This window comes from Trifolium pratense, linkage group LG2, assembly GCF_020283565.1.
Source record: "Trifolium pratense cultivar HEN17-A07 linkage group LG2, ARS_RC_1.1, whole genome shotgun sequence".
NCBI classification, from domain to species: Eukaryota; Viridiplantae; Streptophyta; class Magnoliopsida; order Fabales; family Fabaceae; genus Trifolium; species Trifolium pratense.
Window position 1 is genome coordinate 25864774 of NC_060060.1, and position 10225 is coordinate 25874998.

Sequence of the window (10225 nt, forward strand, 5' to 3'; positions counted from 1 at the left end):
GATGATAAGGAGTAGCAACCTTGTGCTTAACGTTATACTTCCTCAACAAGTTTTCCAGATGCTGATTAATGAAGTGCTTCCCTCCGTCGCTGATTAAGATCCTCGGCACCCCGAATCTTGTAAATATGTTCCTTTTAAGAAACCGCACCACAGTGGCTGAATCATTGGCTTGGCAGGCTGTAGCTTCGACCCACTTTGTAACATAATCCACACAAACCAAAATGTGCACATTAGATTGAGACGAAGGAAATGGTCCCATGAAATCGATCCCCCATACATCAAATGGTTCGACTTCAGTTAGGCCATGCTGCGGCATCTCATCTCTCTTAGACACACCCCCCGATCGTTGACACGCATCACAAGCCTTTACAAACTCCATGCAATCTTGAAAGATCGTTGGCCAAAAGAATCCACATTGTAAAACCTTCGCAGCTGTTCTTGGGCCACTATGATGCCCGCCACAAGGCGAGTTATGACAATGCCACATAATACCTCGGATCTCACTATCAGCCACACATCGACGAATCATGCCATCATTACTCATCTTGAACAAAAATGGATCATCCCAGAAATAATGTCGCGAATCCGCGAAGAGCTTCTTCTTTTGTTGTGCCGTCATTTCTTCCGGAATGAATCCACTAGCTTTGAGGTTAGCAATGTCACCGAACCATGGAAACTCAGATACGGCAAGCAAATTTTCATCCGGGAATTCACACTTAATAGCTTCTTCCTTATTAGTAATATCCGGATTGCTCAGCCTTGAGAGGTGGTCAGCCACCACATTCTCTACCCCCTTCTTGTCTCGGATTTCCAAATCAAACTCCTGTAAAAGCAACATCCATCGCAATAACCGCGGCTTGGAATCGCCCTTTGTCAACAAATACTTCAAAGCTGAATGATCTGTAAAAACAATCACTTTTGACCCAATTAGATAGGAACGAAACTTTTCCAAAGCGAATACTACCGCTAGCAATTCCTTCTCCGTTGTGGTGTAGTTAATTTGATTCTCATTAAGGACCTTGCTAGAGTAGTATATCACATGGAAAAGTTTGTTCTGGTGTTGGCCTAGGACTGCACCAACCGCGTAATCGCTTGCATCGCACATCAATTCAAAAGGGAGATCCCATTGTGGCGCAACGATCACGGGGGCAGTCACCAACTTAGTTTTAAGACAATTAAACGCAGTCACACAAGCCTCATCAAAAAGAAACACCGTATCCTTGACTAGTAAAGATGATAAGGGTTTTGCAATTTTTGAAAAATCCTTAATGAACCGCCGGTAGAACCCGGCATGTCCGAGAAAACTCCTTACCCCCTTTACATTCAACGGTGGAGGTAGCTCTTTGATTACCTCAATTTTGGCTTGGTCTACTTCAATCCCCCTTGAGGAGATTTTGTGACCAAGAACAATCCCTTCTCTTACCATGAAGTGACATTTTTCCCAATTTAAAACCAAATTGGTACTTATACATCTTTTCAGCACATCATTCAAATTAGAAAGGCAAAAATCGAAGGACTTACCGAAAACCGAAAAGTCATCCATAAATACCTCCATGGTGTCCTCCATCATATCGGCGAAGATGGCAAGCATACATCTTTGAAACGTCGCTGGGGCATTACATAATCCAAATGGCATTCTTCGATATGCAAACACCCCAAAAGGACAAGTAAACGCTGTTTTCTCTTGATCTTCCGGATCGACGGTGATCTGATTGTAACCTGAGTAGCCATCAAGAAAACAGTAGAACTCTTGACCCGCTAACCGTTCCAACATCTGATCCATGAATGGCAAGGGAAAGTGATCCTTTCTAGTAGCGGTGTTGAGTCGACGGTAGTCAATGCACATACGCCATCCCGTGACAGTCCGAGATGGAATAAACTCATTCTTATCGTTTTTCACCACCGTCATTCCCCCCTTTTTCGGCACCACATGCACCGGAGATACCCAAGCACTATCGGAGATAGGGTATATCATGCCGGCCTCCAATAGTTTCAGCACCTCTTTCTTCACAACTTCCTTCATGGTAGGATTAAGTCTTCGTTGGGGTTGCACAACTGGTTTAAACTCAGCTTCCAACTTGATTTTATGCATGCAAAAAGTAGGACTTATTCCCTTCAGATCAGAGATAGTCCACCCTATTGCGGCTTTGTTGGACTTCAAGACTCTCAACAGTTTCTCTTCTTCCAAATGAGTGAGTTTGCTGCTAATGATGGCTGGAAACGAAGCATCATCACTTAAGAACACATACTTCAGATGTGAAGGGAGTTGCTTCAGTTCGGGAGCTTTCCTTTCTTCTTCCGTTTGATCCTTATCATTCATTTCAAGGAGGTTTTCAAACTTAGGACTTTCATCTATCCGATTAGCATTCAAATTGCTAAGACATAGCTCAATTTCTCGCTCCCATTCGTCTTCCACATTATCCAATGAGTTAACTAACACCTTTTCAAGAGTAGAGGAAGAGTGTTGAACCTTAAAGATATCCTCAATGACCTCGTCAACCAATTCAATTCTGAAACATTGAGTGTCATCGTCGTGTTGTTTCATAGCTTCAAACACATTAAAGAGGATTTGTTCACCGTCAGTCCGGAACATTAGTTCTCCCAACTCCACATCAATAAGGGCGCGTCCGGTAGCTAAGAATGGTCTTCCTAACAGTAAGGGTTCCCAATTCTTATCTTCTTCCATGTCTAAGACAACAAAATCAGCTGGAAACACAAATCCGCCGACTCGCACCAGAACATCATGTAAGATACCTTCCGGATACACGATGGATCTATCCGCCAAAGAGAGACTCATCTTTGTCGGCTTCGCTACAGCTCCCGGTATCTTCTTCATCATTGATAACGGCATCAAATTCACACTAGCACCCAAGTCACACAAAGCCTTTCCAATAGTAAGATCCCCAATGGAACAAGGAATTGTAAAGCTCCCCGGATCTTTCTTTTTCTGCGGTAGCTTCCGTTGAATGAGGGCGCTGCACTCTTCCGTCATACTTACCATTTCGTCATCTAATGGTTTTCTTTTCTTTGTGAGCAGCTCCTTCAAAAACTTTGCATAACTCGGCATTTGCTCCAAAGCCTCAACTAAAGGTATAGCCATCTCAAGCTTGTTCAACACTTTCATGAACTTCTTGAACTCCTTCTCCCGCTCAAGATTCTTCACTTTCTTTCTCCTAGGAAAAGGCATCCTAGCATATGGCGATTCATCAACTCCTTTACCTTTCTCAACCTTCTTACTCTCTTTTTCTTTTATCTCCCTCTGTTTTTCAACTTCTTCTTTCTCATCCTCACTAATCTCAACTTCCTTGGTCATAGTTTCCTTTTCTACTTCTCCCTCATATCTCTCATTTTCAACCACAACTTCTTGCTTATTTTCAACTTCTCCCTCAATGACCTTCTTTTTCAAGGGTTTCTCCACAGCTGGCCTTTCCGGTATCTCTCTACTCCTCAAAGTGATTCCATTGCAAGTTTCATTTTTCGGATTATCATGAGTATTTCCACCGAAACCTCCTTGGTTTTGCAACATAGAAAACTGCCTTGACAGCTGCCCCATTTGCACCTCAAGATTCTTGATAGAAGCTTCATGATTCTTGTTAGAGGTTGCTTGACTCGATTTCATCGCTTCAAAGTTGCTTTGAGTCATGAGCATGAACTGATTTAAAGTCTCTTCCATCCTTGATGGAGGCCTTTGCTGCTGTTGCGGTGCACCTTGACTTTGCATACCATTCCCCCATCCGGACCCGTTGTTATTGTTGTACGGCTTCCGAAAATTGGCCAAGTAGCGAGCCTCCTCTGAACCCTCCGGGAAGCATCCGCCATTAGGGTGGTCCTGCAAACAAAAATCACAGCGCACATTGTCAACTTTACCTATTGGAGAAGATTGAACTTGTGGATTGGACAGCAGCTTCATCATTGCTTCCATTTGGCTAGTCATGAGCTTTTGCTGTGCCAATAGTGCTGATTGAGTATCCAATTCCAACACTCCGCCTTTCTTTTTGGCTCCTCTATCATTAGTAGCTCTATACTCGTTTTGAGCCATGCTTTCAACCAATTCTCTTGCTTCAGTTTCATCACGGTTCTTCAACGAACCACCGGCTGATGCATCAAGTATCATCCGCGTTTGAGCCCTCAAACCTTGGGTAAACATTTGCATCTGATTGTGGCCATCGAAACCGTGATTCGGACACCTTTTAAGACAGACTTTGAACCTTTCCCAAGCATCATACAACGTTTCACCATCCGCTTGTTCGAAGTTGCTAATTTCAGCCCTTCTTTCTAGAAACTTATGAATAGGAAAGTAACGATCTAAGAACTTCCGCTCCAGCTGTCTCCAAGTCTCAATAGTTCCGGCGGGTATCGTGTCTAACCAATCTTTAGCACGGCCGGTGAGAGAATGCTTGAATAGCCTCAGTCTTTTGTCCGATTCGCTCACCCCCGGTGGATCGGTATAGTCGCATGCTTCATAGAAGTGAGACAAGTGTAAATTCGGGCATTGAGCTTCCGAACCTGAATACGGATTCTCTTTTAAAGCGGAAAGGACCGTGTTCTTGATGTCGAATGAGACGGGATTCGCCGGCTGAAAACCTTGGTTTGCCAACGCGTCATTGTCTCTCCTTCCATAATCACCAAGGGTACGCCTTGGCGGTTGAGGAACCGGTGGAACCTGTTCTTCCTCCATTGTTGCTGCAGTCCTTCCTTGACAGTCCGGTGTATCACTTAGCAAAGCTGTTCCCCTTGAAGCTTGAGCTTCCCTTGTTGCCTTTCGAATTGCGCGAGCTGTCTTTTCAATCTCTGGATCAAAGTGCAACTCTTGAGGACCTGTTCTCCGCATGCACAATGAAACACACAAGTAGAACGCTCCGGGAAAAAAAAATATAAAACAGAAAATAATCACACAAACACAGAAAATATGAACACTATTGCCTAGTTGAATCAATCACAATCCCCGGCAACGGCGCCAAAAACTTGATGATAAATTTCGCAAGTGTACGAAAATCACGTAGTAATAAAATATCGATCCACAGGGATTGTGTGATCAAACTAGTCGAACGGTGTTCATAGACATTATACAAAAAATACACATGAATTGGGGGTATGTTGAGTAATGAATTGCTAGAAAATGTGCTTGATAATATGGAAAAAGTGAGGTAGAATCATCGGAATCATCTAGGCTATAGCTAACCGCATGCAACCTACAATGTATAAGAACTACTCAAGTATTCACAACTAGATCGACAAAATAGTGAATCGCAATCTCTTGTCAAAATCCACTCTATTCGTTGTCGATACTCCCCCGATCTCTCGGGCGGAAGCTACCTACAACGAATGATATTAACGCACGTCAATCGTTTGCTACACTCTATGCCTCAATCTCTCGACCGGAGACACTCGAGCGCTCAATTCAATTCAGTTCAGACATTAAATCAATACTCTCGCACGTGACTTAACTCAAAATCATTACAACACTAATGAAGGATTGTAAAGCATTAGAAACAGACTTGAATTGAATGAATACTATAAAGAGAGTACGATCTTACACAATTGCAGGTTACATTCAGATGAACTACATCCTAAACTACCTAGATTCTACCTCCGAGGGAGTTTAGCTCCTCATCGTTCTTCGTACGCTTCCTCGCTTCATCGCCACGGCTTGTGAATCCATGATCTGATGCGCTTGGAGCTCTCCGCTGGAGTGTGAATCACGATCTTCAAGTTCCAAGATCAGAATGTAGTCCAATTTCGCAGAATTTTCCAACCCAAAAACAGAATTATGCAGAAAATATATATACAGCAGGCAACCACGCCGCGCGCCAGATCCATCACGCCGCGCGTGGTTGCAATTCCATCAACTACGCCGCGCGTGGTAACAGAATCACGCGGCGCGTGATCAAGTCAGAGGCAATCTTCATCTTCAATCAAGACTTCACGCCGCGCGTGGTCAAGTATCACGCGGCGCGTAGTCAAGTCAGAGAGCAATCCAGTTCCTGCACAAAGCTTCACGCCGCGCGTGGTCAAGTATCACGCCGCGCGTGATCGGAGTGAAAATCCTTGCTCCCTGTGAGCTCCATCACGCGGCGCGTGATGGGCTACGCCCCCAGCGTAGTGAAAATCCTTTATTTCCTGCAGTTTTTCCTGTTTTCTTGCAAAACAAGTAATCAAGCTAATGGTTAGATTTCTCTCATATTTATTGCTAAAAACCTACTAAAATGTATCTAATGTTGCTAAAATAGGCATGGAATAGAGAGTGTGACGATTTGTCATCAATGATCATAAGTAGAAGAACATGCCTGAATCCTGATGTTTTGTGTTGTTGTCTACTTGATTAAAATTGGAGTGTGTTGTTGCTTTTTATAATTAGGGTTTAACTAAGTCTTTTTTTTTTGTGGTTAAAAAGTAGAATTTGGACATGGACCAAGTTATTTATATCCGATAAATTTTGTAATTAATTATATAAAAAAAAGAAGGCGGGCCACGGGCTAACCCGCGGATTTAACCCGCATAACCCGCGGTTTTAACGGTACAACCCACACGGGCAAAAATGTAAACGGGCCAAAAAAATTTGGTCTTAAGTCCGTGGGGCTGCGGGTTAAACAGGTCGGCCCGCGGACCTTGGTCCGTATCTAACTATAACTACTCATTCTCGCCGCGTTTTATATTTGCTGACTTTAGTTCATTCTTTTTTAACAAATAACATCATTGAATCCAAATCCAATAACTGACTTAGAAAAGTACGTCAATCATTATCGGATCAAATATCGAACATATTATGTTGAGTTTCACCTTGATGAAGTAAGTATACATATTATTTCAAATGAATGCATTTGATTGTATTTGAGCATTTGACATTGGTAAAAATCCATCAGTTTTATTATTTTTATTTTAAGGCGTAGTCATGTTACCAAAATTTTTGCAAATATATATATTTAACACATGGATGGTCCGCGTTGCGTGATTTTTATAATATCTGGTATGATGCTTGGGTGATTTTGTTATACACTAGGATGAGACATTTTGGACTGATTTTAAATGACAAATTTGATTGTGTCACTCATCCTCCTAAGTTTACTCCTCCTATGAAATTTATTTAATTTAGATAAATGTAATGTTCCTTCATATTTTTTTGATGATATGCAAGAATCAACTGACCTCCTATACTTTTCTCACAATGGCTCCAAATTTGCGTTAAAATTATAAAAGAAATTGATTGAATACGAAGTGAAAACCGGATTTTTGGTGAGTCGTTTATATATATTTTTTTTCAATTTTTGTTTTTATTATATAAATTTATTTACCAACTTCTTAGTTGATGATAACGACAACAAATTGAACTGCATTCTTATTTTTGGATTTGTGTCATTTCATTATTGACTTGGAGAAGGATTGTAAGACAACCAGCATCAGAATGAGGATTGAGTCCAATAACTTGTTCTGGATAAGGACATGGAGGATAGTAATTCATCCTCATTGCTTGAGTTCCATCTTCAACAAACTCTAGCAATTCACTTGGTTGGATCTTTAATGCTTTTGTCATAAACTCAATGATTGTCACACTTAGTTTTTTCAGTTCTAAAGAATACATCTCTAGATTTTCTCTGTAATGGAAATTTTTTTGTTGAAATTTAAGTTTTAAGAAAATATTAGGGATAATATATAGGTGTTTATCCCTGCAATGTGGGCGAGTTTTGGTTTACTCTTGTAATATTTTTATTCGATTACTCGACTGTAATGTGAAGATTTTGTCGTTTACCCTATTCATGGAATAGGTTGACTTAAGATTCCACATAAATGATGACGTTACATGACCGGTGAAGGGGTAAACCAAAATTCCTTAACATTACAAGGAGCAAAAAAAAAGGAATCTTAGGTCAACATATTATATGAGAGGGATAAACGACAGAATCTTCACATTACAGAGGATAATCGAGAAAACAAATACTACATGAGGGTAAACCAAAACTTGTCCACGTTGCACGGGAGTAAACACATATTAACCCCAAAAAATAAAATAAAAAATAGAAGGAAGATGGAAAGAACCTGAATGGTTGGGGAATACTAGGAAATAAGTGTGGATTTCTTCTGTATGATGGAAGTGTGAGTAGGTAGAATAAATCAGCCCATTCAAGTTTGTGTTCATCTGATACAACAAACATCTGACCAAAACCTTCCATATCTCCTGGTTTCTGTGCAAATACTTTCTTTTCTTCTGCTGATAGATTGAAGAAATCTTGAACAAGTTTTTTGAAATTTTCCACCAATGAAGAATTCACTCCATGATTGATCAGCTGGAAATTAATTTCACAATCATGTGATAGCATTGTTTAATTTACATTCTCAAATTGCAAGGAACTAATTTAAGTTTTGAACAACTCAAATAAATAAAAGTACTAAGAACGTTATCCATACATACCTGGAAGAAACCCCATTCTTTGCAGGCATAATCAAGTTTGTCTAGTTCAGTTCCATCTTCTTCAGTCAACAACTTATTCAAATCGATGACAGGAACTTGTGGTAAAGAGATTTTGCTAGAAACAACATGAGGATCTTGGTTTTGTTGAACATATCTCTCTGGAACTTTTGTTATGGATTTCTTTACTAGCTCTTGAACAGAAGGTACTATGAAAGAAGTTCCAAGCTTCTTAATCATTTCTGAATCCATTTTTGTAAAATAAGTCTAGTTAGTATTTTTCCTTATTTGGATAAGTTCGATGACTTATTTATGAAGCATAAGGCTGTGATTCATTTTCAAAATTGTGGGAGCCATCAAAGCCATGAATATATAAGCCAACTTTATCGTGGAAGACTTGGTCAATTCTTTCATGGTGCACAAGTTGCAATATTTTTGTAACGAATACGAATTTATAAAACCGACAGTTGGATTGAAAATTTATATCATATAATTCATTCATATTTTTTTAAAAAAAATCGAAAATTATTTAATATATTATTGCGTACAAAAATTGACCCGGTGAAATAAATATTAACAATTGCACGACCACTTGGTTGCTGTTAATCTGAGATTTTATTTGTGAGTTAGGTCGGGGTGTTAAGATGTCCTTGCATTGTAGGCACCGACTATGCTACATCTTTATAAATGACATTATTTTTAAAGAAATTCTTACATTAAAAAGTATAAATAATATTTATTTTGAAACAATTTTTTTTTGTTAAAGTGACACTAATTTTAAATAGATGGAATATTAAGCAAAGCAAATATTGGAGATTTTATATATTCGAACTCATGTCCTGAGCTTCAAAAATAGATATACAGTTAAGCACAATAAAAAAAAAAACGGACACTTTAGTGTCGTCTTTATGCTAGCATATTATGGCACCATTTGACCAAACTTATTTTCGACTTTTTATTCCAAAAAATAGAAGTCGGGCCAAACACTTTTTTTTAAGTACTTAATAAAAAAAAAAGTAGCTTAATTTTTATGTGTAAAATACATCAATAATGAGCTTTTGGTAAAATTAATATATGCAACTTTTTTTGTGGAAAATCAACTTTTCAGCTGCTCCCGTCTTCGAATCCTCACAAACGCACATATCCTATATTTAACTGATATGTTCATATGGGGAGTGGTTATGGTGCATAAGCTTTTTCCTTATGCACCATGCATAAATAATGAAAATTGCTTAACGGACCCCCAAATTGCTTAGCGCCCCCCATATACTTAGCGCACCCCCCAGATTTTCTCGTGCGCCCCAATTTTTCTCACACACCCCCCAAATTTTCTCGCGTGCCCCCCAAAACCATTTTTGTTGTGGAATGGTTTCACATTAGATGTACTTATAATGCCAAAACCATTTTTACCGTCGAATGGTTTTAAAGGATCGTAATCCAAAACAATTCTGCTTGTGGAATGGTTTTGTGTGTTATTTATGTTGGGGGTGGGGGCGCGCTTAGCAATTTGGGGGCGCGCTAAGCTATTTGGGGGCGCGCTAAGTAAACTGGGGGTGATAAGCAATCTAGGGGGTGCGCTAAGCAATCTGGGGGCGCATTAAGCAAACTGAGGGGTGCGCTAAGTAATCTGGGTACTTATGCATGGTGTGCTAAGTAAACTGGGGGGTGCGCTAAGTAGCCTTGCTTATGCACCATAACTTATGCCGTTCATATGCACAATTATTTAATCACCCTCATGTCATGTGTACTATTACTATTATTATTATTATATTATTCTCATAAAAATAATTATTATTATATTATTATTACTATTATTATTAT

General features: G+C 39.7%; 1 protein-coding gene across 1 annotated transcript; it reads right to left on the bottom strand.

The window, feature by feature from the left end:
* Positions 1–7336: 7336 nt before the first annotated feature.
* LOC123911577 (protein SRG1-like) lies at positions 7337–8739 on the bottom strand. The gene is made up of 3 exons (XM_045963028.1): positions 8408–8739; positions 8035–8282; positions 7337–7592 (listed from the first exon to the last, which is right to left on the bottom strand). The coding sequence occupies exons 1-3, from the start codon at positions 8654–8656 to the stop codon at positions 7337–7339; spliced, it is 753 nt and encodes a 250-aa protein (XP_045818984.1). The 5' UTR covers positions 8657–8739.
* Positions 8740–10225: the final 1486 nt, after the last annotated feature.

Bases quoted from the DNA above. Each gene is read 5' to 3' on its own strand.
- LOC123911577 (XM_045963028.1), bottom strand. From the start codon at position 8,656: ATGGATTCAGAAATGATTAAGAAGCTTGGAACTTCTTTCATAGTACCT. The intron at 8,283-8,407 runs GTATGTATGGAT...ATTAATTTCCAG, and splicing joins AAGAATGGGGTTTCTTCCAG to CTGATCAATCATGGAGTGAA. The intron at 7,593-8,034 runs GTTCTTTCCATC...TTTCCATTACAG, and splicing joins AGTATTCCCCAACCATTCAG to AGAAAATCTAGAGATGTATT.